Here is a 22,374-nt window from a genome sequence, read left to right on the forward strand (position 1 = left end):
CTTCTTATTAGAGCTTTTTACTATCTGAACTCATCAATTTTAAATATTTCCTCTTTTTCTTCCTCAATGGAATTCTCTAATATTGTCATTAGAATTTAATTTTTAGAACCATTTATATCATATGACTGAGGACTCATAATTGTAATTTTAAAAATCTTATTTTCTGAAGTCTAAATATCCATTTTCCTAGACTACTTTTACAATTGTGAAGAAGCCCCAAAGTTCTTAGTCATTTTCACATCATGTTTTTTTTTGGTTTGTTTTTTCTTTTTGTTTTTGTTTTTTTAGTCCTCTTAAATGAATACTGGACAAAGTGACAGCTCACAAACTTTGATTTTAATTTTTCCATTTCCTTTCTCAGAGGTGTTTTTATTTGTTTTGTGTTAAAGATCCACTGTTTTTGTGTCATTAATATCAGGATGGGAGATACGTCCTAACTGGCAAAAGATTATGATATCAGTAAGTGACTTCATTGTTCTGGTCTTTAATTCAAATCATGTTATAACTGAACATGAAACTAGTATAGGAGTGGTTCAGTAAAGTTCATTTTTTTCCGTTCACAGAAACTTAAATTAACTTATCTAGTCATTTTCATTTAACTCTGTATTACATTCAGATACCTGATGGTAACTACAAAACATGGAAAAAATGTATGGCAAATGGATTTAAATTTCTAAAACATTTAGGTTATATTTTTTGAGGCTGCATAAAAGATAGCATTCCACTCTAAAATAAGGATTTTTTTTCATCAGAAGGAAGCAAGAAAGGTTAATGGAAAGTTGTGGAAAGAGAATCTTGTATCGTTGAAAGAATTATTGCTGCAAGCTATTTCAGTTATTGTAAATTAGGAAGTTGTATGAACATAAATAAAATGATAGCATCTTGCAGATATTTATTTTCATTAGAAGTTCAGAAATCTGCTATAAGACCTTGGAAAGCCATGATTAAAAAGAAGGTATTAATATACAGAAAAGGGAAAAAATCTACAAAAGAAGCTTTATAGAAATTACATCTGTTCAGCTTAGGAATCACTCCTTCAAGTTAATTCCAGAAGCAGCTTATCAACTGAAGTTGATCCAGAATCCACTTACATACATGCTGCTATGCATGAAGAACACCCATTAATGAATGATAATATTTACGGGCACCTGGGGGGGCTCAGTCGGTTAAGTGTATGACTTTGGCTCAGGTCATGATTCAAGTTCTTAAGTTTGAGCCCCACATCGGGCCTTGCGTTGACAGCTCAGAGCCTAGAGCCCTTTTTGGATTCTTTATCTCCCTCCCTCCCTCTCTCTCTCTCTCTGCCCCTCCCCTGCTCTATCTCTCCTTCAAAAATAAACATTTTAAAAAATTTTTTAAAAATTTAAATAATAATATTTAAGTACTCAACTGCACATGAAGCAGAAAAGGAAGTGAATTGTAGACAACGACCTGGATGCATTTTTTGCTTAACCATTTTCTAGCACAGAAGTTCTCAAAGTGTGTTCTTGGTACCTGCAAATCAGCATCACATGTATTGTTAGAAATGCACATTCTCACGAGGGGTGGGGTCTAGTTCATTCAGCAAGCCCTCCAAGTGCTTCTGTTGCATACTAAAGACGTACACTAAAGATAGCACATAATAATGACTAGTCTATCAAGTTATGGTCAGGATCAATCAAAAATTAGAGCAGTGCTCTAGAAATTGTAAAGCATCGGTCAACTGTGAGCAATTAGATTAGTACCTGGGTTAACAAATCTAGAGTGAAAAGTAAACCTAATGCAAAAATGAGTTTACCTGGCACTGTGAGCACTACAAATGTGAAAACATTTTATTCCTGTCTTTCTCTTTATTTTCATTTTCTTTAAGTTACCTTGCGCAAGTTTGCTCTACAGGATTTCTGCTCAGAATTTGAGCAAGTTTGTTTCTGCTGTTCTGTTTCAGTGCACTGTGAGGCCAGTGAATGGAGTCCTTGGAGTCCATGCATGAAGAAAGGAAAAACATGTGGCTTCAAAAGAGGGACTGAAACACGGGTCCGAGAAATAACACAGCATCCATCAGCAAAGGGTAACCTGTGTCCCCCCACCAGTGAGACAAGAAAGTGTACAGTGCAAAGAAAGAAGTGTCAGAAGGGAGAACGAGGTACTATCATACTAACAAAATGTACTTATTTGAAGCCTCATAATTTTATGCAAATTTCACTTTATTTCTTAGGAAACAGTGTTATTGGTCATGTCTAAAACTCCAAAATGTGTACCAACCAAAGCATATGCTCTCTGTAAATTACAGAATATAGATATGCGATTTTTTTAAAAAATGGGAGTCTGGTATCAAAATTATAGAAGTATGTTAATTAAATCTTGATGAAGGAGGCTGCATTAGATATTTAGGCCTTTTTGTTTTGGGTCATTATCTTTCCTATCATCCACCTTCCTGGTGCCTAGAACACGTTTGAGAAGCCTCATAAGCACAAGTTCTAACAAACACCATTTGGTACAAGACCATAGTGAAGAGACTCCAGCCATGAACTTACTCCTTTTTTCATTGCCTACCGTCAAAGTAGTACAATTTGGTTATAAACTTTTCTAGCTAAATGTATTTTAAAGGTTACCTAGTATTTTTTAAACATTTATATTTTTTTAATGTTTATTTGTTTATTTTGAGAGAGAGATTGAGAGCAAGCAGGGGAGGGGCAGAGAGAGAGGGAGAGACAGAATCCCAAGCAGGCTCCACACCATCGGCATGGAATCCGACATTGGGCTCAAACTCATGAGCCATGAGATTATGACCTGAGCTGAAATCAAGAGTCGGACACTTAACCGACTGGGCCACCCAGGCACCCCTAAACATTTAAATGAATATATGTTTTTAATATTGACTTTACATTTGAACTAAATGACCAAGGCCACATTTTATAAATATAATATAAGCATTAATGAAGTTCGATCCCCAGATTTTTTTTTTCATGTTATACTAACTTTGTAAACTAAGTTACAGAACTTATTAGATCAATCATAAATAACTCTGTGTCAGAGCTTATTCTGAAGTCTTATGACTGCCAAGGAGAAATATACCGTTTAATATAATGTTTTAGGGTAGTTAACTTCCACTTAGAAGATCTGCAGTTTATCTTTAAAATAGAATTTTTTTGTCTTTCTCACTAATGTCCTCAACTCCACTGCTTACAAAGATATTATGTAGCTTTATATATCTATTGGTAGTTCTGTTGAGCCAATAAATGATCCTCAGTGAATTGCAGCTTGAAAGGACTTTGGCTGCCTCTGTAGTTGGATTTCCTGTGCTTATTTCATTCATTCATTCATTCATTCATTCATTCAACATGGTTTCAATGAATTTTTACTCTGTGGCCAGACACACCACTAAGTCCTGGGAATTCACAACTGAATGGGGTAGTATACCTATCCTGAAGGTATATGCAGGGTCCAATGGAGGGTTGAGATGTTTAAATAGATGATAGCAATATCATATACAAAAGGGAGATTATAGATATGTGAACAAAATTTAGTGGGAACAGAGAGGAGGTTGTTGTGCAAACTTGAACATTGTTCATTTAAGAAAGATCTTGGGTCACTGGTACTTTGCAAAATGTCTTTCACTATATCAAAAGAGTTGACCATTATCACGATGTATCCAGCCTGATGTTGCTATTAGTAATCAAGTAATTAATGTGATAAAATTTTTAAAGACATGGATGACTTTAAAGGGAACTTCAAGCTTTTGTAAATGTGTAGGATATTTTGATTAAAATTAGGTTTAAGGAATGAAAGTTGGCTAGGTCTTTCTGGCATTTGTTACCAATTAATTTAAAACATCTTAAATTTTAAAAGTTGGATTTGGATATCAAATATTTCATCACTCTACTTGTTGGTAAACTCCCATAGCTGTACACTTACTTATGTTTGTTAAATTTTCTTGGAATTTAATGACTTACAGGTGGTCCTTGCTCACATTATACTTTCACAAAGATTCTACATCACTAATCAGTATTCAGTATACTTGACTTTTAAAATAGAAGTAAAGAAAACCTTATCCAATAGAAAAATTAAATTATGATATAATTCTTTTATTTGAGAATATGGTCTAATATATTTTCCTGGCACTTGACTTAAATATTAACATTGAAAATGTCAGTTTTTAAAACTAGCCACACGTAAGACAAATAAAGCCACAAGAAGTTTAAAATAACCTATGGCATAAGGTTGGCTTAAGTTTCTTCTGGTCCTTGGGTGCCTGAGTGGCTCAGTCAGTGAAGTGTCCAACTCCTGATTTTAGCTCGGGTCATGATCCCATGGTTGGTGAGATTAAGCCCCATGTTGACTCTGTGCTGACTCTGTGCTGACAGTGCCTGCTTGGGATTCTCTCTCTCCCTCTCTCTGGCCCTCTCCCTCACGCACACCCACTATCTCTCTCAACATAAATAAATAAACATTTTTTTAAAGTTTTCTGGTCCTTTTTCCTCCTTTATGAGCAGGATAAGTTACATTTACAAATAGAACTTTATACAACTAGAAAAATTTAGGAGCTTTATTCTTTTTCAGATTTGATAATGCGTAGACTACCAAGTGGGAAATATGGATCACATTTATAATTAAATTTCAAATTTAGTTCTACTTTTATTTAATCTCTATTCATCTTTATATATGTCTCAAAAATGTTTTCCCTAGTGGCTCATAAATTTAAGATAGGAAGGATACCACTTCTCCCTTCATTTCTTACTTCCCTAACTTAATAGTTTTCTTAGCTTCTCTTAATGATAACTTAACAAACATTCTATTTGAACATGAAGAAATCAAATAGCAAAGTAATTATGAATCTGGGCATGCCACTATATCAAATATCATATCAAAATAATAATGTTACCCAGAGTCTTCTCATTTAAATTCTGAGATATATATTATAAATACTTATGAAGCTATAAGAAGACAATTACAATAAAGTGAAAAAGATTTGACTTCTCCTACCATTGGCTTATAGACTCATAAATAAGATCTTTTATGTTCATGGTTTCAGCATTTCTAGATGAGTAAACTAAAAGATAAGGCTTTTAAAATAAAATTCATCCTAAATGGGTAAGGGGCACAAAGGAATCTACTCCTGAAATCATTGTTGTACCATATGCTAATTTGGATGTAAATTTTAAAAAATAAAATATAAAAAAACTAAAATAAACTAAAATAAAATAAAATGAAATTTAGCCTGAAAATCTTGAATTTAAACTTAAACTCCCTTTCTAAGAGGTTCACAATAGACAGAGGTAGATAACTCATATTTGGAAAAGGTATGGAGCATGTGTTCAGGATTTTTTTCTGCTGTGTTGTAATTGCCAAAGGCAAGGTCTCTGGGGAAGAATGATAAGATCCAGAAATGACTTTTCAAAATGTACACAAAGAAGAAGCTGAATTGAAGGAAGTAGTTTTTAGTAACAGTGAATTCTTCAAGTTGTGAGATGTATTTTAATATATGTTGAAAAAAATTGGTTGCAAAATCTTACACACATACACTCTTTTTACTAACATTCTTCTCATACTTAGTTCTAATAAATGAATCTAAGGATATAAATGTAATTTTTGTAGCCCCCTAAATTTTTATCTGATGTTTGCCTCTTCTAAGATTATTTCCCTTACCTGACATATTGCCTTTTAATCAGTCTTAACTTCTCCCTCAATTTCCAACTTTAATAAGAAGTTATTACCATTGCAATATTGTCTAGCTTGAGCCTATCTCAATGAAATTATATATCTGAAATGTCAGCTGTATAAAATATATTTTAAGAGAGTATAAAGGCTAATGTATAGACTAGTTTCACATGAGCATTAAAACCATGTATTGAAATGGAAGTAAACAAGGAGGAAATGCATGTTCAACAGTTGTCAACTTACATTTATGAATTTTTAATAAACTGTTCATCATCATCTTAGATAAGGGGAAGTGAAACAGGACAGGAAATATATATGTGCCTGTATTTGATGCCAAAGGGTGATACTGTGTGTGTAGGGGCATTGAGAGGTCAGAGGAAGGAGGATCACTAAACATGTTTCTCATTCATTTTTTACATTTCTTTAACTAAAGAGAATTTCCTATAGATATTGGGCTTTAACGAAATTCACAAGAATGAAAGAAATTTAATTGTATGAAAAGATACCAATTACTTATATGTAGCACATAATCTGGGATAGAAAGGAGAAAGAAGAACAGAGTCATGGAAGAAATGGGGGAGGGTGTACTTTCTTGATTCAAGAGGAAATAGCATCCTTCCTAGCAGAAAGAGAAAAGAAACTATTAAAATGAAAATATAGGCATACCTCAGAGATCATGTGGGTTTGGTTCCAGACATCCATAATAAAGCAAATATTACAATAAAATGGGTCAAATTAATTTTTTTGTTTCCCAATACATATAAAAGTTATGTTCACACTATAAGTTCACACTAGTAAGTGTGCAATAGCATTATATCTGAAAAAATAATGTACATACCTTAATTTTAAAATTCTTAATTGCTAAAAAGTGCTAACAATCATCATGAGTGAGTTGTAATCCTTTTGCTAGTGGTGGATCTTTCTTCAATGTTGATGACGGCTGACTGATTAGGGTGGTGGTTGCTGAGGATGGAGTGGATGTGGCAGTTTCTTAAAATAAGACAACAATGAAGTTTGCCACATCAATTGACTCTTCCTTTCACAAATGATCTCTCTGTAGCTTGATAGCATTTTACCACAGTAGAATTCGTTCAAAATTGGAGTCAGTTCTCTCAAACCCTGTTGCTGTTTTATCAAGTAAGTTTATGTAATAATCTAAATCCTCTGCTGTCCTTTCAACCATGTTCACAACATCTTCACTGGAAGTAGATTCCATCTCAAGAAACCACTTTCTTTGCTTATCCATTAGAAGCAATTCCTCATCCAATCAGGTTTTATCATGAGACTGCAACAATTCAGTCTCATTTTCAGGCTTCACTTCTCATCTCTAACTATGAAAACCCTATGCCATCGTCTTCCAATAGAAGACTGGATAGTCTGCATTGAAAATCAGCCATTTAGTGTAGCCATCTTCATTAACGATCGTAGCTAGATCTTCTGGAGAACTTGCTGCAGCTTCTACATCAGCACTTGCTGCTTCACCTTACACTTTCCTGTTATGGAGACGGCTTCTTTCCCTAAACCTCATGAACTAACTAACCTGTGGTAGCTTCAAACTTTTCTTCTACAGCTTCTTCATATCTCTCAGCCTTCATAGAATTGAAGAGAATTAGGGCCTTGCTCTGGATTAGGCTTTGGCTTAAGGGAATGTTATGGCTAGTTTGATCTCCTATCCAGACTAATAAAACTTTCTCTATACCAGCAATAAGGCTATGTTGCTTTCTTATTATTCATATGTCCAGTGGAGCAGTACGTTTAATTTGCTTAAAGAACTTTTCCTTTTCATTCAAAACTTGGCTAACTAGCACAAGAAGCCTAGCTTTCAGTGTATCTCAGCTTTTAAAATGTCTTCCTCACTAAGCTTAACCATATCTGGCTTTTGGTTTCACATGAGAGATGTGGGACTCTTCCTATCACCTGAACAGTTAGAGGCTATCATAGGTTATTAATTGGCCTAATTTCAGTACTGTTGCATCTCAGGGTATAAGGAGACCCAAGAAGAGAGAGAGATGGGGGAAGAACCAGTCAGTGGAACAGTCAGAACACACACATTTATCAATTAGGTTCTCTGTCTTGTGAGGGTGCAGTTTGTGGTACCCCAAAACAATTACAATAGTAACATCAAAGATCACTGAGCACAGATCACCATAACAAACACAAAAATAATTTAAAAGTTTGAAATATTGCAGGGGTAAATATGATACAGAGACACAAAGTAGCAAATGCTGTTGGTGCCAATAGACTAGCTGAGTGAAGGATTGCAACTAAACTTCAATTTGTAAAAAAACAAAACCAAAAACAAATAAACAAACAAACAAAATGCCATATCAGTGAAGCACAATACAGCAATGTGCAATAAAATGAGGTAGTCTTGTAAGTAAAGTGTCCAGAGTCATTCCCAGGGATTAAATAAGTGTAGGGAATTATTGCATTATTTGAATATATTATATGTCGCCTTATGTGCCTTCTCCAAATTAAAAGCAAAGTTGTAAAAGTCATCTTGGTTTCACATAAAGGAAAAATGTTACATGCTAATCCATAATTGTAATTAACCATTTCTTCAAATACCAGTATTATAAATATGCATTATGTTTTATCATGAGCATGGTATTTAAAATGACAGCAAAGTCAATTTTTAAAAATCAAGCAAATAAAAAATGAGTCTGCTTTGTTCCTAGGCTTGCTTCTCTGTCTTTTAGGTTACTTCTTAAAGTGTTTATAACAACTATTCCAGTATAGTTGAGTTTTCTGCAGGAAGAATTTGTATTAAATATGCATTCAAATTCAAAACAAGACATTTAGCAAAGATTCCCAGAACGATTCATCAGAACTCAACTGGATGCATTCATTAGCTCAAATTTGTAGTGTGCCAGTTGGCTAGAGTATTTGGATGATGTCCTCTCCCCACCTTCACCTCATGGAGGACAACCAGCTGGCCTACACACTCATCCTGTGTTAGCACTGAAGGATGGGAGTTTTCTGCTCTTTCTCTACACCTAATTAATAGACTAGCCCTTTGAGATAGGTCAGAAAATATTCAGGAAAATACGGAGCAGAAATGATAACAGCATTAGAGGTGGTGATTCTCAACCACACATGATTTTGCTCCCCAGGAGACATTTCTGATTATCACAACTTGGAGGGAAACTCTACAGGCATCTAGCAGGTAGAGGCCAGGGATGTTGTTCTACTACAATACAGAGGACAGCTGCACACAGCAAAAATTATCTGCTAATCATACAAGGATGAGAAACCTTGATATAAACCTAACAATCTCTGTTTGTTATCCCTTCTCAGGGCCTATCCAGTCCTTACTGATACATATTGTTTGTTCAAATTCTGTAGCAGACCAGCTACCATCAATGAAAAACCTCATATGGTGTGCCTCTTTGGTGAGAAGGACAAGATAGTGGGACAGAGGGGGAAATTTCATTTCCCAATATAAAGGCAACAATCAATTTTTTAAAAAATTAGTATTGTTTGATTTAAAATATTCCAGCACAAAAATATTCAGGTATATTTAAAACTTGCAAGAAAGGTAGTCGATTGAAGTAAATAACACTCTTCCCTCTCACAGAAGTGGTTCTTGGTATAAATGTATGTACCTCCTTTCAAAAGTTAAGCCAATTTTTTTCATTTAATGTCCTCACTGGAGAAGCCTGACAGTTGTTTAATCACCACTTACCTTTGTCTTCACCAAAACTAATCATACAGCTATACCCATCTCTTGTCTTTTAACACTCTTCTCCCTATTAGGTAGAGTCATGTGAAATTGTCACTTTGTAGGTCATAAATGGCCAAATATTAGCAGTTTCAGATGGTTCAACCTAATACTTCAAAATTTTATCCTCTGAATTTTGTAAGTACTAAAACCAGACCTAGAGTGTGGTTGTTATAGATTGAAAGATTACAGTTTATATATACCTCAACCTAATTTAAATATTAGGCTTTTAAAAATAGTACAGGTGTACTACTTTTTTTGAAGGATATAGGCACTACTCATCTCTAAAGATCCCATAAATTCACAGTTCATCTTCAGATACTTTTCAGTCATGGTCACTCAAGGCCTCTTTCCTTATTTTAATATGATTATTATTTTTTCTCCTTAGCTATATTACTCAACTTTTATTCCTTTTCTTAATAACCAGCGTCCCATTGAATCCTTGAAGCATCAAATTAGCTTGCAAACTCAATGGATACATGTCATAATTCATTAATTCATTACCCACACAGATAAAAGAAAGTTACAGCTGCTGTGACAGGCCACAACCTTTTTCACTGTTTCTCCTGGTATTGATATTACAATGGCAGGATCTTTGCAATCATTCTCTGCTGCCCAGTTTTGTGGGTTGAAAACCATGCCACAATCCTTTCTATGTATAGTTTACTCCCTTCTATAAAACAGAGTAAACTATATATAGTTTACTCCCTTCTATAAAACAGAGCACCTAGAAAGGTGTTGAAAAAAATGAAATGACAGTTACTAGGTTTCTTGCCTCTAACACATTTTTTTTAATTTTTTATTTATTTTTGAGACAGAGACAGAGACATCTGGGGGAGGGACAGAGAGAGAAGGAGGCACAGAATCTAAAGCAGGCGCCAGGCTCTGAGCTGTCACCACAGAGCCTGACACCCAAACTCATGAACTGCAAGATCATGAGCTGAGCTGAAGTCAGCCACTTAACCAACTGAGCCACCCAGGCACCCCAACCTCTAACATATTTTCTAATCCTATTGTATGCTCTTAAACTTCTCAGTGTTAAAGGAAAAGCTCTGTAGGAAATGAGAAGCTTTTTATTTCATGCCTTGCAATCCTAGGCACTATACCGTTTTTATCATTCAACCAGAAGTTATAATCTCTTTATAATGAATGCCAAGTTTCATTCCATTTTTCTGGCTATCCAGGATATTTGTCACATTATCCACGGTGGTCAGAGTCAGGTGAACATACTTATGGTAGGACATACTCAAGTGTTAGCATGATCTGTGCAGTCCCTTCCTTGCTATGGTGATAGAATCATTTTTAGGCTTCTCTGCTTTGTTGGTATATACCTTAGCATCCCTATTCTAAAAAAGTCTTTATGATAAATTATCCTTGTAAATGCCTGTATTTTCTGATACGTCTTTTTTGTGATGTTTATAAATAACTAATGCTTTTCAACCCATTAGTGTGTGTAACATGGCACACACTAGTCAGAATAGAGTAGTAGCTGTACTATACAAAAGCATTCTTCAGTCCCTAAGCAAGCAAATGATCTTGCCTGTGCATGAGGGTTTCAGTTACTTTTGCTGCCTAACAAATAACCGCAAAATGTAGAGGCTTAAAACAACAACCATTTATTTAACAACAAATGTGAGTGGGCAATTCAGGCCTAGACTCACTATGCACTTCTGGCTGGGCTTCCTCACATGGTTGGCTGGCTAGAGAACTCAGGAAATTGTGCTTGGTTTCTATCATCAATAAGATGGAGAAGGGGATCTATAGGGTTCCATGAGGGAGAGTATGAGGAGTTCCTTTTGAGGCTAGGCTCGGAACTAGCGTGATTTCACTTTCACCATATGCTGTCGGCCTATCAAGCTAGTCATAAGGTCAGTCCTGATTTAAGAGTTGAAGAAATAGATTTCACCTGTTGGTGGGAGAAGCTGCAAAATTACTTTTCAAGGTGGCTTGCGTATACAAGATTGGGTGGAGAGCTGTAACCATTTTTGCCATCTGCCACGAGGTCTTTCTCTTGGTTGCAGTTAGATGAGTGTGGTTGCCCATTCATTCAACTTTTTTTTTTTTTTATACTTTCTAAGGTACTGTTTCTTCTTTTGTAAAAACACACTCAATAGTTAATACAGAAGATGTTGTATAGGAGACTATTTCCATTTTTCTTTCCAATTTGTATGTAATGAGAGGAATAGGAAGAATAAATAAAAATCCAGGCCAAGATACCCTCATATTCAACAAATATTTATTTAAAAAACACTGGCTATGTGCCAGGCTGAAGATATAGTACTGAACAAGAAAGGCAAAAGTCCCTGCCATCATGGATATCTTATTCTAGATGTTGGCATCATGATTTATGCCATTCCACAAGGTAGTGATTGCCTTGATCACCTCACTCCTAGCATAGAACTGTGTTAAGTTTTCATCTTTGCAGTTTCCTCCATCAGCAGCTGTAGTCTTGACTGGAGTTTGCTAACACAGTCACAGACATTTCGTTTATGCTGGCAAAAATGAAATATCTTTGACTACTTTTGTTTTGGTCTCAAGGCGAATATATGTATTTCTTCTGTGACCACCACGTTGATGTGCTAATCTGTGTTTGTAAGACAGCTAAGCAGGGTTAAAGATACAGCTTGTGGCTATGGAACAGAGCTGAGTTAACGGGCCCTTTGGAGAAATGACCCCGAGACCTTGGCTTCATTTGCAGCCTGTTCTAGCCAACTGAGATCCCTGCCAATTAGGAGGGTTCCCTAGAGAGAGACTCGGAGAGCATCAGCATAAATTTAAATTCTGGACCCCCAAGTACAGTTTCCAAAAGAGCTTTCTTGTCCTTTGCTAATTACAAAGTAAACATTTCTCCAGCAAAAAGACACTTCCCCCTTTCATGCTTCTGTCCTCCTTCCCACCTCCCCTAACACAGTCACTCCTTGAAACTGCTGGTGTTGCTGAAACCTCTTTGGCAGAGAAGACACCCCACATTTGAAGGCACAAAAGAATTATTCTTTCCATAGATCATTATCTTGTCCTCTTTTTATCTACTTCAGCAACTTCGTCATGGAAGCATTATAGGCTAACTTTGTAGATTGTTGTAGCCTGGAAGAAAGGAGTCAGGCCTCCCAAGAGGTGTGACCAGGCAAATACAACCAGATTACAATTAAATTCTGTGACATCATTGAAACAGAAACATTCTCAACCTTGTTTACATTAAAACTATATCATTTTTAGCATCATGAATGGAAATGCACCACTCAAACAGTGTAATCTTTATACATTGCTGTCAAACCAGACCCCAAATAGAATGAGGTATAATTTTTAATGATGGACAAATCCAAGCATAAGTCTGGCACCAGTGGGCTATTATTATTAACATGTACAAAATGAGTGTGAATTGTAAAGTCATCAAAACCTCTTAATCCAGTATGTTTCTGCTCCCTTCTATGTCTATTGATTGCTCTTTCCTTATTTCTTTCTCTTCTTTCTTTCTTTCTCTCTTTCTTTCTTTCTTTCTTTCTTTTTCTTTCTTTTTTAAATTTTTGTTTGTTTTTGAGAGAGAGAGAGAGAGAGAGAGAGAGAGAGAATGCAAGCAGGGGAGGGGCAGAGAGGGAGGGAGACACAAAATCTGAAACAGGCTCCAGTCTCTGAACTGTCAGCACAGAGCTCAATGCAGGGCCCAAACCCACGAACCGTGAGATCATGACCTGAGCCAAAGTTTTAGTTAAAAACGTAAAAAATCCAACATTTTAGTTAAAAATGACAGATTTCAAATTAACTTAAGCAATAAGAAAGCTACTGGCTTAGGCACAGTTTGCTCTAAGGGCTCAAACAATATCATTTGCTCTTTCTCATCATTTCAATTCATCCTGCTTCTGTTTCTCTTTGTTAATTGGTGTTGCTCTCTTCTGCTGCAGAACCTCTCTCTATTCAAGAGAAAAGCTGACTCTGGGCAGCCCTAATTCTATATCCATGTTGTTCTCAATCCAAAAGGATAGTGTGCTCTCCCTTCTAGTATTTATTCATCCATTCTCATTAAAGGACTCAACGTGACCCTGCTTGGGTCACATGTCTTTCCCTTTGAACCAATCACTGGCAGGGGAACTAGAGTCTTATGATTGGTCTGCCAATTGGTTGCATGCCCACCCTTGAAGCCAAGGGACATGTGGGCTATTCTGAGTGGTAGTTCTACATAGATATAAGGATGCTTGGCTGACAAAATGTTACAAATTACCTCCTTCAAAAAAAGAAATTCAAAATGTTAAAATTGAGAGGTTTATACACTTCTGTAGGGTAATCCTTGTCCAATATTATTCATGAAGAAAAAAATTTAAGTGAGGAAGAGTAACCTAAGTTCTACTCTCTCTGTTTTAGACTAGAGAGGCATGTCCAGCATAATACTAATAATAATTTAACTTAACTAATTTGTTTTCTGATTTCTCTGGTTTGCTGGAAACGTTTTTATGTGAGTAAAGTGGCCCTGAAATGAATAGAAAAAGAATCCACAACTCCTACAAGTGGTTTCTGGGATTGATTTGTGCAAGCTAAAGTGAAGACGTGTCCAATTCTAGCTGCTGAGTGTTCTGTGTGAAATGTACCAGTGTGGGTAATGACCTTTTGCTTGATTATGCACCAGGTCACTGGAACTTTAAAATTAACTCAAACCTAATTACTGAACTCTTGTGTTTATACTGTGTATACAACACCCGGTCATAACTCTAGCCTCTGTGAGCCGAGACGGCCGTAATTGAGAAATATGCCTTGTAAAGGGTTGTTTTGTTTATTTGTTGTTTCTACTGAAAAAGCCTGCTTTTCTTATTTGTGCAAAGGATCAGATTTAAGAAAGAGTTTCTGAACAGAGTCCAGTTACATTTAATATCTTCATGCAAGACATGTACATTTCTAAATAAGATATTATTTTTATTTTTGCATTACATAAAATTTAATGTCTAGAAGTATAATGCTACTTATATCTCACTGATATTTAGAATAATACCACATTTTAAGGAATATAAACATAACTAATCACACACTTGGGAAATATGAATAATTGCTAATTTCAAAAATTAGACATACAGTATATGCATACTTAAGATCAACAGTTAATATCTAATTAATTGCAATCTTATTATCCTAATTGACAGAAATAATAACCTAGTTTTCCATAATGTAATTAGCATAATGCCATTTTGATAGCTAATTATTTATGGAATATGTACATATGATAGTGAAGTACCCCTCAGAATAATAAATACATACTATAAACATCTGATGTGATGTATATCATATCCAACCAACAGCAAAATCATAAAGGGATTTGTTTTCTTTCAAATTTGGTTTATTTAAATAGCTAAAACACAGTTTACTAAAGTATTTCATGGGCAAACCTCTGGTAGATTTACACTTGTTCAATTTGTCATTTTGCTTTGAATTGTGTAGGAAAAGGGATTTTTTCTATTTAATTTCTCTGCCTCAGCCCTTTGGCTTCTGACCATGTTTGGTGCCCTTAATGCCTCCACTTCTGCCTTATCATCCTTTCCTCCCATCCCTGCAGCCTTCCTCAATTTTCCAAGAATTGTCTCCTTGTGGAAGTGTTCTTTTCATGTTCACAGTCTTCAAAATATGTTGAATATTTGCAATGTCAGCTTGGTGAAGTCAAAAAGTACTAAAATAGCTAGAAAGGCAAAACCATCTCAGTTCCACTCTGGATTTGCTGTTTATTTTAAGTGTTTTTGTTTAGTTTTCACAAAAGCATTTGTTTTTTAATATCAATAACGGTATACACTCTACATTATGTATAAGATACAATACCATAATGGTGTAATGGATAGTAAATTTTGTTCCCTTTTACTTTTATTACCATAATTAAAATCTCTATAATGTCAGTGAACTTGTGCACTCACTTTCCATCAAAGGTAGAAGGGGTGAGATATATCATAGTATTTAAAATACAGGCTGAGGGGCATCTGGGTGGCTCAGTTGGTTAAGCATCTGATGTCACCTTTGGTCATGATCTCACGGTTCATGGGTTCAAGCCCCACATTGGGCTTCACCCCACCAGTGTGGAGCCTGCTTGGGATTCTCCCTCTTCCTCTCTCTCAGCCAACTCTCTCTCTCAAAAACAAATAAACTTTTAAAAAAATAATATATAAACAAAATAAAACACAGGTTCTGAAACCAGAGTACCTATATTCAAATTTCAGTTGTGTTTTTAACTAACTCTATAACTTTAATTATTTAGCCTTCGTATACCCCATTTTCCTCATCTGAAAAATTGGGATGATAACAGTGACCATATCTCAGAGTTATAGCGAGGAGCTAATGAGTGTGTATAAAACTCTGAGACTTGTATCTGGCACATGACAAGCACTTCATAAGTGTGAGCTCTCATATAAAATGGAGTCCCAAACATTGGATGGATAAATCAGAAGATGTGCACATTTTAAATATAAATTTAAATTTTACTCCCCCAGATTATTTTTTCAAAAAGGTTTTAACAGTTCACATTTGCAGTATATCAGACATGCTTATTTTTATTATCCTTGCCAGAACTAGATGATGTTAGTCCTTTAAACTCTTGCCAATCTGATGGATTAACAATGATATCCTATTGTTTATTATAGGCATTTTTCTGACTAAGAATAAGGCTAATCACATGGTTATTAGTTATTTGCATTTCTACAGAACACCTATTTACATGTTTTGCCCATGTTTCTGTTGAGTGATTTCTGAATCATTTGTGGGAACTCTTTGTATAATAGGGATATCAACCTTTTGTCAAGTATATAGCAAATATTTCTCTTACTCTGTTATTTATTTGACTATAGTGTGTTTTCTTATCTTTTAAATAATGACAACTTTTTCTTCTAGGTTGCTGATTTTTTAAAAAATTTGTTAGATACTGTAATCTTAAATGTGTGAGTGTTTATTCAATAAACATTTGTTGGGCAGCATTTGTGTATTAGACAGTACTGGATACACTACTAGTGTAATATATTCGTGTATACATACATATAAGCTATCTTGCCCCATGTCCCTCATAAACTCACTTTTGCCTCTGGTGGTGTAATTAAAAAGATGTGTATGTTAGGACTAATCTTACTCCTCTTGTATAATAGTAGTACCATGTGAAACATCAGAATAAGAAAGTCAAAAGACACCTTAGAGATAAATGGTTCATCCTTTTTTGGCAATAAATGACACTAAGACCTAAAGAGATTAAGCAACTTTGCCCAAGTGGCTTTGTCACAAGGCTGATAATGACAGAAGGGGAATGAGAATCCCAGTACATTGCACTTTTCACTATATCATTCTGCTTTACCGACACAATATTTTCTGTTGTATTATTACTTCCACTAACAACTGTGTTGATGTTAGTAATTCAATTTGTGGAACTATACAGATATTTAATAATGTGCACTAACTTCACGTGCTTTCTCCTTTTTTGAATCACTTCTTATCAGCTCTATTTTTAAACAGCAAAATAATCCATCTATTTGAACTATCCTTAGTTCCTACAATGGAAAGAGAGTCTCCCCTCAATTAGTTAGGTCTTTCTCAGTAAGTTTTTTCTCATTGCCTGAAGTGAATTAGGCCCAGATATTCTGTAAAGTACATTTGAGTGTTAAGCTGAATTCTCCCTGGAAATGTAGTCTGGGAAGGGTCACTAAAAGGAACCAAATAAAAAAGTAATGAAGAGGCATGTAATAGATATCTCATAGGGAGAAGAGTGGCCTTTTTGATGCGTGTTTTACCAAGTCTTGTTTTGCTCCTGGTAATAGATTGCTGGGCTATTTATAGATGCTTGCAAGATGAGAAGATTGGATTAGAAAAGTAGTTTTCAGATGGGTTGTAGTGACAGAACCCTCTGCTTTATTGAAATCATATGCACATCCCCATATATAAAATAGATTAAAAATACAAGTGCTTGTTGTTAGTGAGATCTGGAGAAATTGGAACCTTTGTGCACTGTTAGTAAAAAAACAGCATGCTGGTTCTGCAGAAAATTAAGAATAGACTTACCATATGATCCACCAATTCCACATCTAGATATATATCCAAAATAATTGAAAATAGGGTCTCAAAGATATATTGGTACACCCATGTTTATAGTAACATTGTTAACAATAGCCAAAAGATAGAAGCAACCCAAGTGTCCATCAACAGATCAATGGATAAACAAAATGTAGTGCATACATATACAATAGAATGTTATTCCACCTTAAAAGGAAGAAAATACTCCAGGGAATGAAAGGGTGGTTCAACATCTGCAAATTAAATAATGCAATGTACAGCATTAGCAAGATGAAGGATAAAAATCATATGATCATCTCAATAGATGCAGAAAAAGCATTTGATAAAATTCAAAATCCATTTATGATAAAACTCTCAACAAAGCATAGAGGGAACATACCTCGACATAATTAAGGCCATATGTGACAAGCCCACAGCTAACATCAAACTCAACAGAAAAGATGGAAGCTTTTCCTCTAAGATCAGAAGGAAGACAAGGATGCTCACTCTCCCCACTTTTATTTGTCATAGAACTGGAAGTCCTTGCCAGAGCAGATAGGCAATAAAAAGAAATTTAAAAACATCTAAATTGGAAAGGAAGATGTAAAACTGTCAGTATTTGTGGATGACATGATTTTATACATAGAAAACCTTAATGACTGCACCAAAAAACCTGTTAGAACTAGTGTGAATTCACTAAAGTAGCAGAGTACAAAATCAGTATACAAAATTTAGTTGCATCTCTATATGCCAACAATGAGCTGTCAGAAAAAGAAATTTAAAAATAATCCCATTATAATTGCATCACAAAGAACAAAATACCTAGGAATAGATTTAACCAAGGAAGTGAAAGACCTGTACACTGAAAACTATAAGTTATTGATGAAAGAAATTGAAGAAGACAAAGAAATGGAAAGATATTTCATTCTCATAGATTGGAAGAATTGTTATTAAAATGTCCATATTATGAAAAGCAATCTATACATTCAGTGAAGTCCTTATCAAAATTCCAATGACATTTTTCACAGAAATAGAACAAACTATCCTAAAATTTGTATGGAACCACAAAATACACTGGCTAGCCAAAACAATCTTGAGAAAGAACAAATATGGAGGCATCATGCTCCCTGATTACAAACTATATTACAAAAGTAATCAAGAGTATGGTATTGGTATAAAAACAGATGCACAGATCAATGAAACAGAATAGAGAATCCAGCAATAAACCCACACACAAAAATGGTCAATTAATTTATAACAAAGGAGGCGAGAATATACAGTGAAGAAAAGATGGTCTCATCAATTAAATGGTGTTGGGAAAACTGGACAGCTACATACAAAAGAATGACACCATACACAAAAATTAACTCCAAATGGATTAAAGACTTGAATGTAACACCTGAAACTCTTAGAGGAAAACATAGTTGGTAAGATACTTGACATAAGTCATGGCAAGAAAATTTTGTATCTGACTCCAAGAGCAAAGATAACAAAAGCAAAAATAAACAAGTGTGATTACATCAAACTAAAAAGCTTCTGCATAGTAAAGGAAACTGTCAACCTAAAAGACAATCATTGGGGCACCTGGGTGGCTCAGTCAATTAAGCATCCAACTTTGGCTCAGGTCATGATCTTGCAGTCTGTGAGGTTCAAGCCCCATGTAGGGCTCTGTGTTGACAGCTCAGAGCCTGGAGCCTGCTTTGGACTCTGTGTCTCCCCTTCTGTTTGCACCTCCCCTGCTCACACTCTCTCTCTCTCTCTCAAAAATAAATAAACATTAATTTTTTTAAATAAATAAAAATAAATAAAAGACAATCATCTACTGAAAGGGAGAAAATACTTTCAAATCCTATATGTGATAGGTAGTTAATATCCAAAATGTATAAGGAACTCATACAACTCAATATATAAAGAACTCATACAACCCCAATTCAGGGGATCTGAATAGACATTTTTCCAAAGCAGATATATATATGGCCAAGAGGACATGAAAAGATGCTCAGCATCACTGATCATCAGGGAAATGCAAATCAAAACCACAATGAGATGTTATAGTCACACCTATTAGAATGGCCAATATCAAAATAACAAGAAATAATGTATTGACAAGGATATGAATAAAAGGGGATCCTCATCCACTGTTGGTGGGAGTGTAAATTGATATAGCCACTATGGAAAATCTCATGGATGTTCCTCAAAAAGTTAAAAATAGGACTACCATATGATCCAGCAGTTCGACTTCTGGGTATTTATCTGAAGGAAATGAAAACACTAACTTGAAAAGATATATACAGCCCCATGTTTATTGCAGCATTATTTACACCACACACACACACACACACACACACACACACACACACACAGTGGAATACTACTCAGCCATAAAAAAGAATGAAATCATGACATTTGCAGCAACATCGATGATGGATGAAACTTGAGGGTATTATGCTAAGTGAAATAGGTCAGACAGAGAAAGGCAAACACCATATGATTTCATTTATATGTGGATTCTAAAAAGCAACTAACCAAACCAAACAAAAATCATAGATACAGAGAACAGAATGGTAGTTGCCAGAGGGAGTGGTTAGAGGAGTAGGCAAAACAAGTGAAAGGGGTTAAAAAGTACAAAATCCCAGTTTTAGAATAAATAAGTCATGGGGATATAATGTACAGCATGATAGCTACAATAATATTATAGAATATACTTGAGAGTAAATCCAAAAAATCAACTTTGTATGGTGACAGATGGTAACTAGGCTTGTTGTGGTGATAATTTCACAATATATTCAAATAACAAATCGTTATGTTGAACACCTGAAACCAATATAATGTTATATGGCAATTATACCTCGATTAAAAAAAATTTTAAGGAAATAAATTGTCCCATTCTACAACATGGCTGAAACTTGAGGACACAATGCTGAGTGAAATACGCCAGTCACACAAAGACAAATACTGTTTGATTCCACTTATATGAGGTACCTAAAGAAGTCAAATTCATAGAGACAGGAAGTAGAATGGTCGTTGCCAGGGAGTGGGGGTAGCAGAGAATGGGGAATTGCTATTTAATGGGTACTGAATTTCAGTTTTGCAAGACAAAAAGATTTCTGGAAATGGATGGTGCTGATGGTAGCACAACAGTGAACTCAGTGCCACTGACCTGTGTACTTAAACATGATTAATATGGTAAATCTTGTCATCTGCATTTTACTGCAATATAAAATAATTTAAAAATACAGAAGTGCTTGTGTTGAAGTACTGCTAACTAACCAATTTACCACATGCTAGAATACTCTTTAAACGATCATTAAATAAGATGGCTTATGAAATCTCTTTTATATTTTTCAGTTAGATTCAGGTAAAACATGAACTTGATATTGTATGGACACTTTACTAAAGTATTTTTTTCTTAGGAAAATTACTTGAATCTTGGAAGGGAAGAATATATCAGTGTGCCCCCCAGTGTGCATCATGCAGAGGTTATGTCAGACATCTTAATGTATATTATACTGTAGCTGTAGGATGTTGTAGGGTGACAAGAAATAAGTAGCTGTGAACGTTAGCTCTTTCAGGAAATACTAACATGATGGGCTTTGTATTTGTTGTTTCTTGGTTTTTCCTCAAATCTGTTTTCACTTTTACTAATTTATGGAAGTGTAGCTTCCATATTAACATCTGAAGCAGCAGAACTATGGGAAAAAAGACATTCCTAACACATACACTTGTACACATAACCTTTAACTTGTAATAAATGCAATGCATTGAATCATTTTGAATATCTTTTCTTATTATTGGTCCCACCCAATCCCCGGACACAATGCTTTTTCAGACTTTCTGTCATTTATCTCTCCTTTTTTTGATTGCTAAATGCATAATCCAAAATACTAGGTTGCAAACCAGCCTAAACTTGGCTGGAGCTTAGGGGCTTAGGAACACTTTTTATATAAACTCTAAGAGGTCAAATTTAGAAAAATCTCAGCTGCTTTACTTGGATCCCATGAGCCACTGACCATTTATAATTAATATTAATAAATGGCAGATGACAGATGTTTATTGCTTAACTAAAAATGTGTGTGTGCAATACTAAATTTTTTAAAAATTAAAGACACAAAGGACTTGAATATATATATTGAATATAATGAATATATTATTTATATACACATAAATATATATATTTGGAATAATGAATATATATATTGAATATAAGGAATATATATATATATTTGGAATTTTATATATAATATAATATATTTTAAATATATATATATTTGGAATATATATATTTGGAATAATGAAAAGAATAAAACTACCAACATATAATCCAGAATCCTCTAACTGTAAACACCCAAAGTTCCATAGGAAATACAAAAGTATTTTTGATTCGTCATATTAAGCATTGGACTGTCATGAAACTCTATTCCTTTAAGTTAAAATGCCTATTTCACAAGCAGTTCTCTGGAAAAGAGGTTTATGAATCATTAATATGTTCTGAACTATCAATCTCACAATCAAAACCCAAATTGTTTAACATGTACAGCTCTTGAAATTAGAAATTTGAAAAAAGTAATATCAAAATTCTGAGGTGGTATAAATCTTTATGTTCCATGGAGCCTCACTAAATAATATAACAACTGGAAGGGACTTTATTCACCTCTGGATACTAAAGAGTAGAACACAGTAATTCAGTTATTAGTTATATTATTCTGGGAACCTGATAAGATGATTAAAATAGAAATGAGACTTCTAGTTTGAAGAAGTAAAAATGGCTTTCCAGAGGAATTACGATGGACCCAAAATCATATAACAAAAAGCCAAAAAACAGGAAAATAATGTGCTTAAGTTGTAGTCCTTATTCGATTCCAATAACCATATCCATTGACATAGATTCTTTCCAATTGAGCAGTGATTTAGTAATATGATTTGCCTAAATCCTGGCAGTTTTGCATAATTAACTCATGCAGTCCTTCAAAAATTCCAGGCATTCTGCATTTTTGTTATCAATTCTGCTTTTAAAATGAGGA

General features: G+C 34.7%; 1 protein-coding gene across 2 annotated transcripts in view; it reads left to right on the plus strand.

Annotated features, from left to right (window-relative positions):
- RSPO3 (R-spondin 3) overlaps nt 1-22,374 on the plus strand; it is an 86,731-nt gene that overhangs the window by 38,207 nt on the left and 26,150 nt on the right. For both annotated transcript variants that reach the window (XM_047859472.1, XM_047859471.1), the window contains exon 4: nt 1,925-2,122. In XM_047859472.1, the coding sequence (XP_047715428.1) occupies nt 1,925-2,122 (198 nt within the window). The remainder of the gene's footprint in view (nt 1-1,924; nt 2,123-22,374) is intronic.

Source organism: Prionailurus viverrinus, chromosome B2, assembly GCF_022837055.1.
Source record: "Prionailurus viverrinus isolate Anna chromosome B2, UM_Priviv_1.0, whole genome shotgun sequence".
Classification (NCBI taxonomy): Eukaryota; Metazoa; Chordata; class Mammalia; order Carnivora; family Felidae; genus Prionailurus; species Prionailurus viverrinus.